This window comes from Daucus carota, chromosome 5 (assembly GCF_001625215.2).
Source record: "Daucus carota subsp. sativus chromosome 5, DH1 v3.0, whole genome shotgun sequence".
NCBI lineage: Eukaryota > Viridiplantae > Streptophyta > Magnoliopsida > Apiales > Apiaceae > Daucus > Daucus carota.
The window spans coordinates 9,916,489-9,939,811 of record NC_030385.2 but is presented as its reverse complement, the minus strand read 5'-3'; the positions used below and the strand labels follow the sequence as shown (position 1 = coordinate 9,939,811).

General features: G+C 32.3%; 1 protein-coding gene across 1 annotated transcript; it reads left to right on the top strand.

Moving 5' to 3' along the window:
• The first annotated feature begins 7,584 nt into the window (after window positions 1-7,584).
• On the top strand, window positions 7,585-10,884 carry LOC108222189 (polygalacturonase). The gene is made up of 9 exons (XM_017396095.2): window positions 7,585-8,131; window positions 8,269-8,397; window positions 8,480-8,647; window positions 8,757-8,777; window positions 9,475-9,682; window positions 9,802-9,883; window positions 10,029-10,137; window positions 10,220-10,336; window positions 10,427-10,884. The coding sequence occupies exons 1-9, from the start codon at window positions 7,781-7,783 to the stop codon at window positions 10,649-10,651; spliced, it is 1,410 nt and encodes a 469-aa protein (XP_017251584.1). The 5' UTR covers window positions 7,585-7,780; the 3' UTR covers window positions 10,652-10,884.
• The last annotated feature ends 12,439 nt before the right edge of the window (window positions 10,885-23,323 follow it).

Here is a 23,323-nt window from a genome sequence, read left to right as displayed (position 1 = left end):
TTTTATTATAATTAGCGTGAATGTTGTGCGCACGACACCAGTCTCTAATTTAAATCATATTCCAAATTTGTCATTTATTCTATTTAATAATTTTGAATTTTGATTTAATTATTTTTTGATTTTTAAAATATACTTGATAATTCAATCATATTTTATATATTTTTGTATTTGAAAAAAAAAATTTGATAATGTCATATGAATTTTTTGACAAAATTTATAAATCGGCCAAACAAAGAAAATTCGATGATGTGCAGTTTGAGAAACCGAAACTCATATTGAAGATCATATATACACACTCTTACATTCTTTTAATTCATGCATCGAACTATTTGTTAATTATAGACTTGACAATGATATTTAATTTTGTTATGGTAATAGATGAATAATAATTATATTGTCTTTCAATTGAGGGATCTTTAAATTAAAAAAGCTACATGTTTATAAATACTCGTTTCATCAGATCTCGGAGGTTCATATCTCATGTTAATGCATCATTTTTAAAAAAAATATATTCTAATATATATTGATGATAGGTCTTTATATCAATATGTTTGACTAGATTTCTTTTAACCGGGCAAAATACATATTCACATCCATTTATAAAAAAATTGTGCTCCAGGGAATAATTTTTGCATCAGCGATAGGTTTTATGTCATGAAAGTGATGACATGTCCTCATCCCTGACTTAATTCAACCAATATCAAATTGATTTCTCCGATTCTCCGGTGTCTGAGGATTAAAGATTTTTTTAGTAGATAAATCGAAGAAATGAAGGAAGATATAAGGACCATAGACAAACGTAATTGTTGGTTAAGATCTCAAGTCGGTTCATTATCGAGTTTGAACAACAAAAATAGTGTGATAAAGAACTCGAGTTGAATAGAGTTTTATTAGGGTTCATTTCGATCTTGATTCGGTAAACTGATCAAACTCGAAATGGTTAGGAAGAGAATAAATGAACTTTTATTCTATTTTATTTATTGGACACTTTTTTTATTGCATTTGGTAATATTCGATTATAATTTATTTAATTAAAATTCTAAACGAGCAAAAAATTAAGAAAATCAAATAAAAAAATATTGAAATTATTTGACTTGTTCGCGAGTGATTTGAACTCAACTCACTCTATAAAAACTTCAATTTGAACCACATAAAAGATTCAATAAGATAAACACCAACTTAATTCAAAAAAAAAATTCAATTTGAAAAACAAAAAATGTCCAATAAAATAAACAACAAACTCAACTCGATAATCTTCGAATCGAACTAATGTTATGATAAAAATTAACTTAATTTATATTATTTAAAAATATTACAACAAATAAAAATATGATACCACAAATTATGTTCATTTATGTAATTATATTTATGTTATATATATAATATCAATCAAATTCTATTATTCAAGAACTACAACAAAAATATAAATATAATATAATGAGGGGTGATGCATGATTTAAGAGATCCTACATTAATAATATTTCATCTATTTTTAAAATTAATTAGAAAATAATAACATCTTTGTTATTTTTTTGCTAAATAATGGTATAACGGTAATCTCCAGGACAATTGGCTCTTTTTATCCATATTTATAGAAGTAAGATATTTATAATATCATTAAGCATTATATTATTGAAATAGTATAACAAAATATAAAAACATGTTACAAGATTTAATGATTTATCCATTACGATTTTCAAAATAATATCACATGTTGATGTGTAGCTTAAATGTTATATAATCTTTGAATAAATGTACCGAATAGAAGTTCAAGTCTTCCAAACAAAAATAATTGCATATTTAATATTATTATGATATGAATAAATATGTCATACTTTTTTGTATATAATATACGAAAAATATTGATGGGGATTTTGAGAAACTATAACTGTATATTTTGATATTAAAGTTAATTAAATCTAAATATTTTGTTTAATTCAATATGTTACAATTACATTTGTTTTGTATAATATATACACATAAAATGCTTGGACAATAGGCACACAACCGTGGAAAATACTAGCTGCGGATCTCTCTTTCTCTCCGCCCACTACTTACAAGTTGCACATATACAATTACATAGTTTTTAAGTGAACTGAGGTGCTAGTTGCTACTGAGTATTGTCCTACTTGTACACACGCTACTCATAGTTGTTTTATCATGCGAGTGATATTGCTAAACCTTTCACAACTTAAGTGGAGGATAATCTCTTCAAAAATTGTCAAGACTTCTCTAAGAATTGGCAACCAAAAGCGTCGATTGATGGCCTTTTTGCATTGTTCTTTAACCAACGCTAAAGATGATAAGCGTCGCCAGATTAACCGACGTTATAGGTATAGACGCTATAGGTCTATACCTATGGCGTCTCCCACATTAGTTTCGCCACTTAACTGATGCCTTAAGGGTTATTTGACCGACGCTGAAAGTTCAGTTTGTACCAGTGAACTCACCTGTTTTTATTAATCAAGTGCTTCTTCTTTTCTTGCTAATTTCAGTCACTGATTTTATATAATATTCACTGCCTTTACGATTTAATTTATTTAATACTCATCTTACTTTTCTTGTTGATTTATATAACTTTCCTATTGTTGACGTGTAGTACCCAACATTATATATGTGGTGGTGAAAACGAATTCGAGTATTTCAGATTCGAACTCGGATGCTTCTTAAAAATGAATATAATCCATATTTGTGTAAAAAAGGAGAGAATTTGAATCCAGTTTTATAATTCAAACGAATAGCGAGTCAAATTCTATTACTATGATATACGGTCATATTTATTTAGAATAGTTCAACTAATTTAAGAGTACTCGAATATACATATTTATTCAAGATATTTAATTCGAATTTGTAAAACTATCTATATTATTATGTATAATATACATCATCTAAATAATATTTATATTGATATAAGACTCTATTAATAATTTTATTTTAGTTAGAGTATATAATTACTCGAGTACTTATAAATTTTTAATTATTGTCTACAAATTCAAATACAAGTATACGAAAATGAGTAATTTGATAATCACTCGAGTCGAGTCGATCGAATCATTACTGTATATATGGTGTTTGATTGGTGAGGTCAATAACTGGAAATAATACTCCCTCCATCTCATATTATATGTATTATATTTATTATTATATTGTCAAATTGACTAAATTTTGATCAATAATTAAAAAAAAATTATTAATTATCACTAAAAAATATAATTAACTAAAAGCAACCAATTAAAAGCCACCAACAATAAAAACCACCACCATGGATCGTTTTTTTTAGTAACAATACAAATTTTAATTGACAGAGTAATAAAAACGACCGTTAATGATAGTTTTTGTATGTGGTAGTTTTTGTTTGGTCGCTTTTAAATATAAAAGCGACCAATAATGTTTTGCGGTCATTTTTAATTTTTTTTAGGTGGGAAGATTCCCGCTGACCAATAACAGTAACTTATGTATGTGGTAGCTTTTGTTTAGTCGCTTTTAAATACAAAAGCGACCAACCACTACGCCATAAAAGGCCTTCTGCAACATAAAATTTATGACCACTATGCCATATATTTAGTTTTTATAATTACACAATTTGTATTTTTTATTTTAAATAAAATAATTATATTTACTTTTAATTATATGTAAAAAAAAATTAGTATATATACCTTCTACTAGCTTAAGCTAACATATTGCCATGAATGTTGCAACCTCACACAAATTCTAGCTAAGGCAACATGACATTTGTGGCTAAGCTAACATAAAAAACATAATGTTGTTGTAGGGTAGAAGAGGTATACCTAAGGTAACATAATCTAGCAACATTCACGAGGATGGCGTTGCGAAAGACCTTTTATGGTGTAGTGAACAATTGTCTGTGGTTGCTTTTAATTTTATGAATAGTAATTATAATATAAATATAAAAATTCTTTTTTTTTTTGAAAATATAAATATGATAATTCTAGTTTAGTCATTTACGATGATTTTGAGGTTGATATGGATATAGGGCATCCAGCACTAAGTTGTCTAAAGCTAGTAATAAAGCAAAGGAGGAAACTGTGTTATTACTGTGAATTATTTACGGACTATGACAACTTCTTTTTGTGTTTATTAAATTATATTTCGTTAACGCACCTCCCCCAATACATGGATACATGGCTTATTTGAATGGTGGATAATTAGTCGAGCTGTGCACTAAACTAAACAGGAGGTAGCAACAACAAAAAATTCTGTCTTTTTTCCCGAAAATAGCCATATAAAAGTGACAGAAAAGAATTATGGCCGCTTTTCAAATTCAATCAATATTGGTAGAATTTATTTTGAAAGGATAGAAAATTCAAAATAAGGCCAAAGATTTGAACTGATTTAAAGGAATTTATTTTCTAACAAAACCGACCAGCAAAGTAATATCTTTTATATAAAAACGACCAAAATCGATAAAAGCGCCCCTCTTCAAATTTACAGCCCTTTCCGGTCGCTTTTGCTTAAAAACGACCACATATGGTCGTTTTTAAATAAAAGCTACCAAATTTCGTTGGTCGCTTTTAGCCATTTTTCTTGTAGTGATCTCAAAAAACTGGAAATACATTTTAAAGTAGATTGGATCTATTTTTTAATGATACAAATTTTAACATTTTTATTAAATATAAAATTTATATAATTTGTAGTCAAAATTTGGTCAATTTAACTATAAAATAATCAAAATAAGACACATAATATGAGATGGAGAGAGTAGATAGCTACGTTAAAAAGAAGTATATAAGAAAATTAAAAGAATTCTAGTTGCAAAGAAGGATAGTCCAGAAGTGTAACTGTGTAAGTGCCCGTTTGTTCACGATGAGGAGTGGCTTGTTGTTTCTATTTTTTTTTATCTGTTTGTGTAAATAAGTAGAATATTTTAAGAAGTTAAGAATGTCAATTTTTTTCTTAAAACTTCTGTTTCTTTTTCAAATATTTTATTAACTTATTTACTTATCACTTCTCATCCACCTCTTAACTACAAATAAGAAATCGTTTTTTTTAACTTGTCTCAACGCCTCTAAATCTCAGAACTAGTAAGGCACGTAATTTTGGTATTTGAGCAATTACGCATTTCGTAAATGTACATATGTAATCAGCCGACTGTGATATTCAATCATGACAAATTGGACTAGGGACGGTTAGTTAATCATCCATATCTATTACTTCCTCCGTCCCAATGAATTGTATACAGTTTCCTTTTTGGACGTCCCATTAATTGTATACATTCCAAAAGTAGTAAACTTTTATAATATAAAACATCATTACATCAACTACTTTCTTCCACTATCTCCATTTTATAATAATATAAACACTATTACACCCACTACTTTCCTCCACTATCTCAAATTTATTATTAAATATAAATGGGTCCCACCACTATACCCACTTTTCATTCAACTTTACTCATTTTTTACCCAGTTTCTTGGTCTCCGTGTCCCAGCCATTTGTATACAAATGACTGGGACGGAGGGAGTAGGAACTTTGAACTCTTTATTAGTTACGATCGAATTAATGCATGGCTAAAAATGCTTTTAATACTGAATCATGTGATTTATTTTCGTCTCAACAAACACCAACACATACTGACCTCAAAAGTTACGTTGAACATAGATTTTTTTGTCACCCAATTTATTATGTCTTTAAAAATTTATTAGTATTTTTCCTTTTACTCACTAATGTCAGGTTTGGATTTTTTTAGTCACTGACTTGGATTCGGATTTAATTACTAACATTATGATAGTTTTTTTAGCATTATTAATATAATTTTGATGATATGATGTATGTCTATATCTTTATATATAGCATTAATAACATACAATGAGCTGGTAAAAAATTAAATTCAGAACAAACCGTATTTAGAATTCTAAAAATTCATTATATCATCAATATGGAATCAATGACTCCAAACAATTCATCCTCCCTGATAAGATAAAGTCTAATTGAGTGATACGATGCATCATCTTTCATTATTAAAGTTTCAATGACTAGTTTAGCATAAGATCTCTCTTAAATTTATGCTCATAAATTTTAATAAGTTTATCTTATAAAAATTTTCAGGGTAAAGATAGATTTTATCTTCATAAATTTTAATAACTTTATATTCTATAATGCATCATTTTATGTTATTAAAATTAATTTTCAGGGTAAAAATAAATTTTATCTTCATAAATTTTAATAATTGTATCTTATATAATGTATCATTTTATGTTATTATTACTCCCTCCATCTTTCTCATTTGTTTACTGTTTTTTCTACTACTTAGCACGTACTTTAAGACTATTATAAAACATAGTTTCATAGCTTATTTTTTGAGAGATTTTTTTGTGTATCAAAATTCAAACGCTAATTTTTATTCGGAATAAAAAAAATAAAATAATTTATGAAACCACATCTTTTAGAAGTTGTAAATTGTGTGTCAAACTCTCATCACCAAGGTAAACGATTTTGAAAACATAAAAGTACTACTGTATATAAAGATATGGTCGTATATCAAATCATCAAAATATTACAGACTATCACTGTACTGTAATAATGCTACAAAAAATGAATATAATGCTAATAATCAAATTTGAACCTAATTTTAGCGGTAAAAAAAAACTAAACCTAACATTAGTGAGTAAAATACAAAAAATTTATGTTGAGTGGTAAATTTCTAAAAACATAATAAATTTAATGGTAAAAAAATCTATTTTTCCAAAGTTAAAAGTCTTGATTCGAGGGACAGCTTGTCTCCATTTATCTCAAAGTTCAAAAGGCCGTTCGGCTGAGTTTGTGACTTATGACTTAACGTGACTTATGTGATAAGGCGGGAGTTTAAAATATATGTTTGACTAATTTTGACTTATTAATGATTTAAGATTATTAAAAATATAAAAGTAAAAATAAAATTAATTTATGGGTAAGTTATGACTAAGAGATAAGTTTTAACAAAAAATAGTTTTAAAAAATTAAGTCACTGAAAAAAATATCTCAAATTAACTTCCGACTTTAAATCAGCTTCTGACTTATTTCTGATTTTAAACCGTTTTCTGACTTATTACATAAATAGACAATTTTCAGCTTAAAATTACATACAGCTTTAGTCTCGGCTTAAAGCCGGGACAAACAATCTCCAGTCTTGCACCTTTGTGTTGAGATTTGGCTTTGGAACCCATGCAGGATATTTAAGGTCAAAAGTATCATATATTTAATTTACTCTTTATAATCGAATATTTAATAATCTATCAAATATAAATTCAATATACACGGCTGATATTAAGTGTTTTTTTATTTTAACTACTCAAAAAATTATTATTTACTCTTACCAATATAAAAATATATAGTACATAATGCCTTTAGTTATTATTATCGGTTATAACGTGCATATATGTAAATTGTACACGTATAGAACTTGAAATTATTTTGACAGCAGCAATTATACCATTCATTTTTGTGACATTACATACTGTGTGAATAATTCACACGACTCAGCAGATGGGAAAAATGAGAAGAAGGAGAAATAGTATTAATGGACGGGTACATAAAGTCACAAGCTATCAATCAAAGAGAGCATTTCGTCTAAATCTCTCCCCAGCATTGCATACCACAAAGAGTCATGACCACAAGTCTCTTTCTGATCCAAACCCTATCCTCCTTCTATAAATATGTAACCCATCATCACATTGTACTTAACTTCATCTCTAGTTGCTTATAGATCTGATAAGATTCATAATTAGTACATTGTCCCACATATCTTCTTTGATCTCGCAAAGGAAACCTAGTATCATTACTAATGGCTCCACGCAAATATATATTCCACTTCACCATCATTATTTTTCTGTGTTCTATCTCAGCTTCCTGGAGTCTTGAAGATGTTTTACAGGTGCATGATGATATATATCGGTTTGGTGATTACCATGATGGTGTTTATGATCGAGAAACTGGATACGACTCTCGAGCATATCCTTCAGAATTCTTAAGCTCTGACGGCAAGTACTACTCTGATGGCATGTCCCCGGACTTGCCAGACGTGGGAACCGGAATCGAAAGCTACTTAGAGAAGCTTGCGGCAGAGACTTCGGCTAAAACTGTGAGTGTGCAGAGTTATGGAGCTAAAGGTGACGGTAAATCTGATGACACAATGGTATGCATGCTCATAAGAATTTATAACATTCAGAAATTTCATGAAGTCCTCGTGTATTTTGACACTAATGCTCCTAAATGTTACGCATGCATGTCGTGTTTGTATTGTTGATTTCAACTGTTATCGCGCCTGATCAGGCATTTGAGAAGGCATGGAAAGAGGCTTGTTCATCGTCGGGGGCCATTTTTATGGTACCCAAGAACAAAAAATATCTTGTGAAGCAAATTACTTTCGAAGGCCCTTGCAAAGCTGCTTTAACTGTGCAGGTGACTTACAAACTCTATTGTCTTTGATGATTGTTTGCTACATGTCTAATGCTCTTCACACAATCATCTAAATGACAAACAGGTAGCCGGTACTGTTTTAGCATCGAACAATCGAGGAGACTACAAGAACGACAAGAGACACTGGCTAATGTTCGAAAATATCAAGAATCTGGTGGTTCAAGGAGGTGGAGTTATCGACGGGAATGGCAAGATTTGGTGGGAGAACTCTTGTAAAATCGACGAATCAAAGGTTAGTTTTCAAACAAACATCCTTATTCAGGTTTCTATTTTGGTTAATTTTCTGTGACTGAAAAGAATCCACATACTGAATTTTAGTATCTGTTTTTTTGTGTATGCAGCCCTGCACGGACGCACCAACAGTACGTATACAATTTTACTAGCCATGTACCAAAGTGTTCGCAACAGGCACACTGTGATAGTTAATTACTAGGAAGCAGGGACACTTTGGTCCCCCTGCCGTTTCCCATATCAGATAATACATGGACATGGCTGTCCCAGTATCGGACACGGCCGGAGTTCTCTTGCACAATCCTAATCTAAAATATTTTTTCAAGATTTTTAGTCAAAAATTTTCTTAACTAACTACTTCCACAAAATTGAGCATCAATAGTAGGACTGCCATGCTCGGTGGGTACGAGTGTGCCAGCAGTTCTCTGGATTAGTCGAGATGCGCGAAAGCTAGTCCAGAAAAAAAAAGCATCAATGTCTATTGGCAAATATAAAAGTATTGATACTCATGTTTTTCTTGTCATAAATGAAAGGGATTTCACTTATATTTTCATGTTTAAATGAACAAATTATGCATTAGTAGAATTTTCATACATATTTAAGTTCTGTTAAAAAGTTTAGTATGTCTAACATGAAATATATGTGAACATTTATATTTATATACGCCATGTCCCTGCACCTGAATCCCCAATATTATTATATTTATCGAATTCTCATGTCCCTGCACCACGCACCCGCAATACTAGCGCACCCTTGTCCTCGCTTCTTCGGTTGATTATGATTTCTATGTCTTGTTTAATGGTTTAACGGTGTTTCTTTGAATGTCAGGCATTGACCTTCTACAGGGTAAACAAATTAACAGTGAAGAACCTGAATATACAAAATGCTCAACAAATACAAGTATCGTTCGAGAGATGTGAGACTGTCCAGGCTTCGGATCTCAGAGTAACGGCACCTGGAGATAGCCCTAACACAGACGGAATTCACATCACTCGCACTAAAAACATGCAATTATCTAGCTCCGTTATTAAGACAGGTATCATTTTCCTTGTACTTCAAATTATGCAGAGACATTTTTATTCAGCTCTAAGAAGAGCTGAAAATCACAGATATAACCTGTGAATAACTCATGGCTGTTTGATGGATTAAATTTAGGCGATGATTGTGTTTCAATTGAAGATGGAACTAAGAAGCTGAAAATCACAGATCTAACCTGTGGACCGGGCCATGGTATTAGGTACATATTTAGATACACTACAATCTGAATTTGTAATCATTTAGTTCCCTTCTTCATCAAATATAGGTATAAAATTATTGTGCATATATCATAACTTACGGGTTTTTTTTTAATATTTCTCATCTTGCTCGATTATATTGCTCAGCATCGGAAGTTTAGGAGATGGAAATTCAGAAGCTCATGTGTCTGATGTAACTGTGAATGGAGCTAAGCTCTCTGGAACTATGAATGGAGTCAGGATCAAGACATATCAGGTAGTAAATAATTAAAGAAAAAAACAGAGACAACTACTTTTTAGAACAGATTGTTAATCGCACTTGTGTCCATATTGCACAGGGAGGATCAGGAAGCGCAAGCAACATTAATTTCAAGAACATAGACATGAAAGACGTCGAAAACCCGATCATCATAAATCAAAACTATTGTGATCAGTCCAAGCCATGTAAACAACAGGTAAAAACATACTAACATTAATTTATTTTTAATAAATTCGTGGTGTTTTCACTTGATGTACTTAATTCTGAAACATGATAAATCCAACAGAAATCAGCTGTTCAAGTGAAGAATGTGTTGTACGAGAATATAAAAGGAACAAGTGCGACAGATGTGGCTATTAATTTTAATTGCAGCAAGAACCATCCATGCCAAAACATTGTACTCAGAGACATCAAGTTAACAGGACAAGATGGCGAAAAGGTCAAAGCTGTCTGCAAAAATGTTGAGCTTGAAGAAAGTGGAACTGTTTCTCCCCGCTGTCCTGATAATTGACGAGGATTTCAGAGTCTTTAAACCCATTTCGTACCTGAGTATATATTGACATGGATACACCTGCATATATCCTGATAAAATCATGTATCGTAAAATAATTTGTGCTGTATATATATATAGACCACTCTACATAAAGATATAGGTAAAATAAAAGCCCGCCGTTGTTATGTAGTTCAAGATAGCAGTTGTATCAAGATTTCAGGGGAATGATCAATAACAGACTAATTTGCATTTGCTATTGAGTAGTGCTAAGTACACAAAATTGTGTAAAGAAAATTTGTACATAGACTTGACCGCTGATGTGATGTGGAATGTTTTAATTGGGGTTGTTGATACTGGACCATTCCAATTACAACCCACCACATGTCATTATATATAAAATTTTGTACACCAAACATTTTCATTTGCTATTGAGTGTCTATATATATATTTATTTTCTGTTTGAGCTCTTTCTAATTTATCATCTAAAAAAAATTGTTTAATTGAAACTACATAAAAATCATATAAATGAAAATTAAATACAAATTGAGAGAATCGGAACGGATTTGGGATCAGGGTCAGGGTGAGACTTAATGAGATCAAAGTTGAACTTAAAATGCCTAATGAGAGCTCTTGTACCTAGAGACTGTCTAGAACTTGTTCGGAGTCTTGATGAGGTTTTAGTTGACCCCGAATGGATTCTGTACGACCGGGATTAGCCCCCAACGAGTGATGGCAGTTATAGGATGAGTAATGTTATATAGTCGAAGTTTAGATTCAGCATCTATCTAATTTATTTCTATATGATCTTATATATATAATACTCTACAAAGGGTTGCAGTTTAGAGAGATTACTTTAAAAAAATACAAAAAACACTATCATTATATTTTATTTCTCATAAAATATGATTTGTTAAGACCATAATTACATAACTGAACACCAATTAAACTCAATATATAAAATCTAACATCCTGGGTCATCCAAATTATTATAACAATTATTATTATTATTGTTATTATTATTAAATATTATGCTTTAAGTAGCGATTTAAAAATAAATGTGTTTAGTGGTAAAATAAATGTTTCTTGATGGAGTTAAGTAGAATTGTTTTGGTGTTTTTGTCGGATGATTGCGAGACGTTTGTTATGCTAAGTAGTAATTATATGTGGATTATAATATGATGTAGTTGACATTTCTGTTTTGACTTGGTTGATGCTTATACATTTCAAAATATGCCTAATGTAAGTAGAAATTTAAGATATGTTAATTGCTTAATTTTATGTGAATTAAGGGGACTATGGTTAGTAGTTGTGAGATTAGTAGTTTTACATATGATCTGAAGGAGAATAGGGTATGAGAATCCAACACAAACTACACTTTTTAAATGGACTTACCTGGTCATATATGTATCTGATAATGTTCATTTCCTAGTTTGGTTTTCAACCAGGATTGTTGAGCGTTTTTCGGGTTCTACCAAATAACAAGAAGCAATGCACTATCCTTGATGATATTAGTGGAATCATTAGGCCTTCCAGGTGGGATTCACTATTCACATTATTTATTTCAGACTTGATGAGATTGTGTTTTTGAAGAAATTTTATCTAAAGAGTGTTTTTGTTGGTATGCAATGTGCTGCAGGATGACATTGCTTATAGGTCTCCCAAATTCTGAAAAGTCTACACTGGTGCTTGCTTTAGCTGGAAAGCTAGATCCTAACTTTAAGGTTTAACATCTACAACTTAAAATTTTACATATATATGAATTTAACTGTCTTACTTGAAGAGTTTTAAAAGTGATTAACATTATTTAAACTCATGGTGTGTTAACCCCCTTCTAATGCCAGCATTCACAACATCCACCACTGGTATGTATTTTGCTCTACTTGCTTTAATCTTATGACTTATATTGAGTCTCCGATTCTCCAGTTTATTATTAATTTCCACTGATCTTTGCTATATATTTCGTTTATGCCTTCTATTTTCTAATAACATATAGCTTTCAATATATAACAGCTTTTATTCATGTAACTCAAACAAAAAGTGTCTTTAGCTTTTATTCTATAACATTGAGCATAACTTTAGTTAATTGTTTTCATATTTTTATTATATTGAATACAGATGGTTCATATTCATTTATTAGGGGTATTCGCAGCAACGGTGCAGCAAGAGACGACGATTTAGATATATATTGGGCTAAAACTTTCTTTACAATGCTCTCAACAGTTGGACACGATTTCTAGTAAAATCCATTACGTAAGGACTGTGCATTGGTGCATTCTAGTGAAAGGTGACTAAATTCATTATATCATGTTAGTGTAATCTTTTGTGAAGCCTTCACTTACAAATTTTATTATTCATTCCTTTGTAGTAGTATATTTTAGCCTTTAATGATATGACCTACATAGTTTAGACTATATGTTGTGCCCAAAATGAAGAAACTTTCGTCGATTATTTCTCTATTCCAAGTATGTGGATTAACAGATGGCAGGAAGTAAGAAGATGCACAATGTGTACACACATCTTTGACTTGATAGACAATTTCTTTCGGTACATTTTGCCCAACTTTGTAGATTAATAGTCTAAGCTATTCTCTGTAGCATAATTTTGAAGTTTGTTTATTAGTCTGCTCAATTTATGTCACATGGAACTAACATGAGTAAATGATACAGTACTAGTGATTACTCATTAATAATTGAGTTTTAGTAGAATATTCATCTAGAAGAATATTCTAACTATGTGTAGCCTACTTAGAATATTCATCTAAGTGTGTGAAGTCAGTGTATATTGTGAATTAATGAGGGAACTTACTTTGTTGCAGGATGGGAACTAAAAGATCAGGAAAAGAGCATATAGCTCACTAGAATACTTTGCCACTAGCTCTTGATCGCATGAGTTATCGTTTGTGGAGTACACAAATGGGTGGAGTACTCACTTAAATCCTATTTCATCAAATAAATGAGGAGAACAAGGGTGATGGAGATTTCAACCCTATGGCAAATGCTAAGAGCCTGCCGGATGATGATAAATTAGATAAAGTTTTGTTACACATTGATGACTAGTTAGAATATTTTATCCTAGACACATTAAATATTTATCTTATGTATCGCCTACTTCAAAATATTATTTAGATAAATATTGAAGAACGCATTTGTCATTAAATTTTGGAGTTATGATTAAGTTTTTAGGTAAAAAATTTGTTTAAATTCCAAATTCAGCTTTTGAAATACTAAGATATCCCAAACAGGAAATTTGGATTTCAAATATAGGAATTTAGATTTGGATTTTAAATCTAGAATTTGAAATGAAATCCATGTTTCTAAACGGCACCAAATGGTATTTTGAGTCGAACAGACAAAATGTTCGGTTGAGTTATTTATTATATACATGGTTTTCGTATTAAATTTATATACCTCCGAACTTTAATACTTTCAAAAACATTATTCTTAAATTTTTACCGATGCATTTTTTCGAAAACTTTTGTGGGCAATTTAAAAAAACAATGACAGTTTTTGTGAATTTTTGATACGTTATCAAAGTGGAATGGATAGACAGAGAAAAAGAAAACTAATAAGATGGATAATGAGTCGAAATTAAGTGCTCTTTTTCATGCTTGCTATTTTTTATAAAGTGCAAGAAGAAATAATTGCTTCTTGTTTGAATACGCAAATTAAGCGAATGAAGGTTGTAGCATTTATTTGTGATTGGGCCTTTTAAACTCAATGAATGGTTTATTTTCTTAGTGATTTGATTTGTGTGTAGGTATAATATGATCTTTGCACCATTTACTAGAGTAGATGAATATGACAAGTGTGTGAGCTTTACAGCTTGTCTATTATGTCAAGAGAGTTTTTTCCATTATAGTTGGGCGTTTAATCATTTTGTAAAGGCCACGGGAAAGAATCCAGTTATAGTTGTTATCGATCAATGTCCTGCTATGAAAATAACGTATCCAAGCATGCAATAAATAACTCAGCCGAACATATTATCTGTTCGAATCAAAATACGATTAATATTTCCACTGGGTTGGGTTGAATAAGTGTAGATTAGGATGAAATTTGTGAGATGCGGTATCGTTGCATCCTATAATTCAAACATAATTACACCCGGTTGAATTTCATAGCTTTTAGCTTTTGAGTCTAAACAACATATATTTTCAACATCTCCTCATTAATTTCATAAATACACGATTGTAGTACTTAATATACTGTCTTTTGAAAATAATTGACTAATACAGTAGTTCTGAATACCCCTAATAAATAACTAGGAACCATCTGTATTCAATATAATAAAAATATGAAAACAATTAACTAAAGTAATATAATATTTGCAGTATTTGATAGTTTTGTTGATTTATGATATTAGACATGTAAATGTTATAAACTGTTAATGACGGCGAAATATATATTATAAAATTAGTTATAATTTTTTTTGTTAAATTTGACAAGTTAAATAAATAAATAACTGCATATGAAATCTAAAACAAATGAATAAAATAAAGTTAGTAATTAACGTAAACTATATTAATTGCAGCACGTCGATGTACATCACACACATCACACATGTTGTAATTCATATTTAATGTTATGCTATTATCAATTTGCACATAAATCTTGATAGGATTATTAGAGTAATTCATGAAAGCTCTTCAGAAGGACAAGTTGCATTAGTTCCGCAACAAGTAGTAAATGTATTATTTTGCAAAGCGTATGGAAGTTGTTGAAATTAATGTCAAGCACTTGAAAAGAAGCGTGTCATGATACCTTAAAATGTTATTTTGATTCTTACATTTCCTTCTAATCATGTGTTGTATATACCAGTATATTCCCTTTAGAGAAATATGTGCTTTCATAATGTGAAATATGTTTTTAATTAGATGTCCATTCACATGTTTTTGCCATGGTTATATATACTTAAGAACATGCTATGCACCTTTTCTCTGAAGTGAACTAGGTAGGCTCTAATTGAAAGGAATGGTGGATTGATACAGGAGCTACAAGGCATATATATGTTTGCTCTGACAAGACGACTTTCTCTATCCTCAAAGTTTCCGATGCCGGTGAAAAACTTTACTTGAGAAATTCAGCAACGTTTACCATTAAAGTGGAAGGCATGGTGTTTCTGAAGAGGACCTCCAAAAACTATCCAACATTAAAAAAAACTGATATGTGAATTTCAGATATTTTACAAAACTTCTTTAGCCTCTGTTATTTAGACAATGCAAACAATAAGTTAGATTGTAGAAGGGGGGGGGGAGGGGGGTTGAATACAATCTATAAAAATTTCAACAACTTTTGCACAACAGATTATATTCAAACTACAAAAGAACATAAAAGCTAAAACAGAAATTTAAAGAACAAGGATCTTAAAAAATTTCAGGTGGATTGTTTGATCCACCTGAGAGATTTTTATATTAAGAACCTTCCAAGTAAAAATACTTGGCTGCTTACAAAAGAATGAAGAGCAGAAGCTTACAATTTCTTGCTAACTTTCTCTAATGCTTTGCTCTTCAGTTCTTGGTGTTTGGATACTTTGAAATGTAAAATTACAAAGTGAATATATACTATTACAAACAAAACTAGTCTGTAAAAGCATTGTCCTACTAACTTTCTAGCTAATACAAATATAGAATTTCTTGGACTTGACATTGCATTTGGCAGCTTGAAATTCTTGTTGCTTTGCCAGAAATGGTAGGCTTCGAGGTTCTCAATATTTGACTAAACTGCTTTTGTTTAGCTTCCAAAACTGGTGCAGCATCTGTCACATCAACCCATGTGCTCTTTGTCTTTATCTTGACTTGTAGCTGTCAACTGCTAATATTACCAGTTGATACTATTCTGAAATAGCAGTTGATAGTCTTCCTTGATATATGGGATAATGGAGTTGATGTAGCGGTTTATAGTCTCCTCCAAATTAGCCATTGATACTTCATAATTAGCGATCGATCTTCACTTCACTTGGATAGATTACATAACTTCTCATATTTACAATTATGTCACCCTATCTAAACATCCATTGATAGATCAACTGCTAACCTAAAAGTACTCATTATTATTACATCAACTGCTAAGATACTCCAGCTTTGTTACAGTATCTCATCATCCGTTGATGGGTTAATCTGATCAATTGATGCTGTCTTGGCATGTCATCAATTGATCAGCTACATGCAATTTTATTCTAAGTAAGAATAAAATACTTTGTATCATCAAGCATCACATATTCCTAACAGCCTCTCTTCAAACTCTCCACGATATCAATTCAGAAAGAGTCCCAGACAAAATATATTAAACCAATATAAAGAAAAATCTTACAAACGTATAAACATAGCGCCCTATATTTTATGGTTAAATTTTCTAGAATGCTAATAAATTTTCTAAAATACTGCGGAAATATTAAATTAAATATTATATACAGCATGCACATACTTAAAAAGGTCAAGTGCTCTAAAGTATTGCAAAACACCAAACTACAATTTTATTATATGCCCAAACATGTGTGTCATGGAGGCCCTCATATCAGACAACACCTTTTTAAGAATAATATGTGTGCATGACGCATTCTTTATGAAGACGGTGTACTGGAATAAAGATACACGCATGTTGAACATGCGCTTGTCTCGTGCTCGCATATTGATAGAGTCGTTGATAAGTAAGTATAATGTTTATGTATAGTCTAAAAAGAGATGACAACACGATGATAAAAGAGAAGAAGCACAAAAAAGGTTTATATCAATCCCATCAAATGCAAATAGTCGCATCGTGCGAATGCGTGCAGATACAATGTTAAAAGAAACACGCATATGAAATATGCGTATCTCGGCATTTAGAGATGTGGATCATTCATATAATAAACTACTCGCATCATACATTTGCGTAACTGTTATAAACGCATGTGTGATATGCGTATTTAACTGGTTATTTAAGTCAGTTTTTCTGATTCATGATATTTTAGACACTGAATGTTGAAAAAATGGTAAACTTGGCTTTTACACGATAATTTTATAGTATATTTTTGAAATATTTTTTCTAACAAAAATTTAGATACTAAATTTATAAAACTATTCTTCATAAATTGAAAAAAAGAAAAATTGAATACAATTTATAAAACTATTTTTCATAATTGCTCTAAAATATCTATCAAATCCTGAATCCTTTGCGTTACGAACATGAGACAAAGACAAAATTATCATAAGTATGAAATAAATTATTTTCATATGAGAATAACTATATCAAATCTCCTGGCAAATATGATCAATCAAATATATATAGTTAATAATACTGCCCGTGCAGTGTTCTAAAAGTCGGCGATTAATCGGGATTAATCGCCGATTAATCGCTGTTCGGTCGGCCACCGTCTCGATTAAGCGTTAATCGGTGAAAAAATCGTTTTTTCTGAAAATCGGGATTAATCGGTCAAAAGTCGGGATTAATCGGAAAAAATCGGTCAAAAATCGGTGAATTTAAAAAAATTTAAAAAAAGTGAAAAAATTTTAAAATTTTAAATTTAATTTTAAATAAAATAAAAGGCACAGAAAGACAAAACACATAAATTAAATTTGTTTTTATCACGTTTCACTCTTTTAATATTAACTTCCAAACTCTAATTATTTAAATTTGCAACATATATTCCTTAGCAGATTGAATCAAATATATGAGATGACTAGGCTTGTATATGTATATAAAGGCATGTTTTGGGTTATAAAAAATCATTACTCTTTTGATTTTATATGATTATAAATTTATATTATATATAATTTTATAAATATATATATAATTTAAAAATAATATTAAATTGATTACGATTAATGATTCGATTAATCACTCCGATTAATCTCCGATTATCCGATTAATCGCTGGACGGTACCCTCACCGACTAAGTCCGATTCCCGCTTTTTACAACACTGTGCCCGTGTAAGTGTAAATCATAATGTAACATGTAATGTAATGTCGATAACTCAACAGTAGATTAAGAACAGGAAACAATAACTAAGTATCGTACAGGAATCTACAGAGTTGAAGATACGATTCAAGAAGTTGAAGGCAATCAAGATATCTGAGACGTACAGCAAATCACTGATAGAAGTTCATTAAAATGTTCAAGCCTCGGTGAAGAATAAAGTCAAAGTAGTTTCTGATGTCAAGGTTGTCCAAAGATCAAGATTCTCAGTTCTGGAAGATTCAAGTACATCCTCTCTGATTATTCGTAATCAGAATCACTGAAGCAATACTCAAGTCTAGTGAGACTGATTAAGTATGTTGTCAAGAAAAGAAGACGGAGAATTAATTCTGTATTAGTCGTTCGTGAACCAGACCAGTGCACATGACGTCAGTACGTGTGAATTGGATTCGAAGGACTCAGTCAAGATAACTTAATCAAGTCAAGGCGAAGCATCCTCCAAATTGACTAGTAAATACTTATATGTATATATGTGACACACATATATATATATATATGTATAAGTGTGCTAGCTCGTTCTATGTTTGAACAAGGAAGAAAATGGAGCAAGGAAGAATTTATGAATGATTCTTTCCTTGCGCCAAGTAATGGAGCAAGGAAGAAAATTACACATAATCTCTCCTTGCGCCAAGAATGGAACAAGGAAGAAATTAGTGTTTTATTTCTTCCTTGCGCCAATTTCTATCCATCACCTTTTCTTCCTTGCGCCAATTGGAACAAGGAAGAAACTGTCTTCCTTGCGCCAATTGGAACGAGGAGGACATTGGCTTCCTTGCGCCAGGATATTAAACAAAACACTGTGAATTGTTTTGAATGGAACGAGGAAAGAAATTGCCCTTAATTTCTTCCTTGCGCCATTTAAATCATTTTAACAATTCTTCTGATTTGTTTTGGCGCAAGAACGAGGAAGGATGGAACGAGGAAGCTTTAATATGATTGGTTGAAAGCTTCCTTGCGCCAAGCGCAAGCACAAGCTGAGTTTGTCCCCAAAGTCTATAAATAGAGCTTTGTGTTCTCATTTGAGAACAACTACACACTTTGTAAAGTGCACACAATATACACATTCTCGAGAGCAAGTTAGAATATCATTTTAGTCGAGAGTTTGTAGTAGAGTGTTTGTAGTCTCTGCAGCCGACATTCGTGTTGGAGTTTGTAGCATCCGAGGATTATTTTTAATATAAGAATATTCCCCGACTTGCTGGAGTTGTTTATTTACGATTGATTTAACTGGACTTAAACAGTAATATTCCGCAATCGAATTAATCGAAGAATTTGGTATAGACGTATTCAACCCCCCCTTCTACGTCTGATTGGACCTAACAATTGGTATCAGAGCGAGGTTGATCGATATACAGATCTGAGATCCGTAACCAATTTGAAAAGCTAGCTGTCCGTACAATCGTAATTTTATCTGATAACAATGTCGACACACAAGTTAGGAATCAAAGTACCTCCATTTGACAAGGATGACTACAACAACTGGAAGATGAAGATGTTGCTGTACATCAGAGTTGCTAATCCCATGTTCATTGGGATTCTGGAAAATGGTCCATTTGTGCCTATGAAGATTATTCCTGAATCTGTTGAAAATGGTGTTCGTATTCCACAGAAGTCTGTTCCCAAAGAGAAAAGTGAATACACTGACACTGATAAGGAATATGTTGCACAAGATCATAATTTGCAACTCATAATTGTTGAATCAATGACCAAGACAATGACACATCTGATACTAAGTCTGAAAACTTCAAAGCAGATGTGGGACACTATTGAGGCATTGATGGAGGGATCTGAAGAAGTCAGGGAAAACAGATACGATATGCTAATTGCCAGATATGAAGCATTTCAGGCAATACCTGGAGAGAACATTTCTCAAATCTACGAGAGGTTCATGTTGTTACTGAATGAACTCACCCTGCATGGAAAGACTTATCCACAGAAAGAGATAAACAGAAAGTTCTCATTTGTGATGCCACCCCATCTAGTTGTTAAGACAGAGACCATCCGGGAGAGAAGCGACTTCAGGACTATGACTTTGGAAAAGCTGTTTGGAAAACTGAAGACGTTTGAGATGGAACTTGAACAGAGAAAGATTATATATGGTGGTGGATCAACAGAATCCAAGAGTATGGCCTTACAGAAGACCACTGCACTTATTGCTGATCAACCATACTTTGGTTATCAACAATTAGTTGAGTATGGTATCAATGATCACACTGTTGCTCAGAGTGATTGTTCATCCATCAAAGCTGACTATCCTTCTACCATTACTGAGATTGTTGAAGCTGAAGTTGATGAAGCTTCTGATGAACCGGAGGATGAGTTTTACACTCAAGAAGAGCTGGAGCAGCTGGAAGATAAGTCAATGGCTTATATGGCTGCAAGGTTCAAGCATATCAAGTTCAGGAAGAACCCCCGGTACAAGAAAGCTTCAGGGAACAAGTTTCAGGGTAAAGGAGGATACTCAGGCTCAGGGTCAAAGAGTACTGGCAGTTTCAAACCAAACATGTATGACAAGAGCAAGGTCAGATGCTACAACTGCAATGACTTAGGGCACTTTGCAACAGAGTGCAGGAAACCCAAAGCGGCTCCTGTCAGAGAAAGAAGCAACTCATATGATAAGAAGAATTCTTATGAGGATCTGAAGAAAGAGAATGAGAAGCTGAAAGCTAAGTTGGAAGCAATGGTGGCCAAGCATAAAGGAAGGGCTTACATTGCTGAGGGAAAAAGCTGGGATGACACAGATTCTGATGATGAACCTGTCCAGAGCAATTATGCATTTGCATTAATGGCTGACACTGTCGAGGAATCTCCATCTCAGGTATCTCCTGAAATTTCTGTTGATGATATGACTACTGCTGATTATAAAAAGACTATAAATGAACTAGGTCAAGAGATGTATAACTTGCACACTAGTTTATTAGCTTCAGAATCAGATAACTGTAGTCTTTCTCTAAATATAGCTAAACTTGAAGAACGAGTAGATGAATTAGCTTTAGAGAAACTCATGAACACTAACCTTAAAGATAGAATTGAATATCTAGAGAATAAGGAGAAGTGTAGTGCAGAAATTGAGGAGTCCCTTAGGTCTCAGATTGCTGACCTAGAAACTAAGCTTAGGGCCTATCAGAATTCTGCTTTTCTACAGAAAGAGATCTTGGATAGTCAAAGGGTTGATAAGAAGGTTGCTATTGGCCTTGACTATAGTTCTTTGGAAAGAGCTAAAAGAAAGAAGAGAAAAGAGAATGAAGGCATATTTGTTTCAGCAGGAACTGAGAATGCTCCTGAAGGAACAAATATACCTAAAATTCTGAAGAACACCAAGACCCCTATCTTTAGAATGGCACAAACAGAACCTCTGATAGAAGAAGACCTTGTCATAAAGGAAGAGTTGAAAAATGAGGAAGTTGTTAAGCCTCAAGTAAAACAGGAATCACAAGATGTACCTTCTAATTCCCATGTCAGAGATGACTCAGATAAAACTGGATTAGGAAGTACTAGTTCCAACAAAAAGAAGAACAACAGAAACGGCAAGTTAGATCCTAAGAACACCAATTCTAGGAATTCTAATGCTAGAAAGGCTTGTAATAATTGCAATTCTACTAATCATCTTACTCATGCATGTAAAGTGATTAAAGTAGATAATTCTGTTTCTAGCATGCCTAATACTGTTAACATGAATGCTGTTCATTTACCATGTGGTAGAATAGGTTGCATGCTATGTGCTATGAATATGATGTCTGCATGTTTTACCATGTTGAATGCATCTTTTTCTGCATCACCTGCCATGAATATGAATATGCCTGCACCTTCTGTTGCCCCTGTGGCAAAGACTGCTAGTCCTTCTAAGAAGAAGGAAACTCCCAACTCCAAGTCTAAAAGCACTTTTGCTAAGACTAAAAAGGAGAAGAGTCCAGTCACCTCTGAACAAGCACATGTTAAATCAGTTTCTGTTGATAATCCTGTTTCTACTAAATCACCTGGACCCAAGAACGTCTGGGTACCAAAGAAAGTTTAATCCATTTGTGAATGCAGGGCACAGGAAGGAAAAGTAAAGTTGTGTGGGTTCTTGATAGTGGTTGTTCAAGACACATGACTGGAGAAAAGTCCCTGCTCACAGATGTGGTGATGAGAACCGGCCCAATTGTAATCTTTGGAGATGACAGCAAAGGTTTTACAACGGGATATGGTAAGCTGAAAGTTGGAAATGTCATCATTGAAGATATCTCTCTGGTGGAAGGACTTAAGCACAACTTACTGAGTATCAGTCAGTTCTGTGACAAAGGATACGACGTAATCTTTCAGAAGGAAGTTTGCTTAATCCAGAACCGGAAGAACAAGGATCTTACACTCCGTGGTGTAAGAAAATCAAGTTTGTTTATAGCCGACATAGACTCAGCAAGTAAGGGGGAGGTCAAGTGTTTCTACACCAAGGCCTCTGCTGATGATAGTTGGTTATGGCATCGGAAGCTCTCACACTTGAACTTTAAGACTATGAACTCTTTAGTCAAAAGGGAACTTGTGAGAGGATTGCCACAGAAAGAATTCTGTCAAGAAGGACTCTGTGATGCATGTGAAAAAGGGAAGTGAAAGAAAGCATCACACAGGAGCAAAGGCATGACTGATATTGGTTCACCCCTTCAACTGATTCATATGGATCTGTTTGGACCAGTCAACATTCCTTCTATATCAAGGAAAAGATATGCTCTTGTGATCGTCGATGACTACTCAAAATACACATGG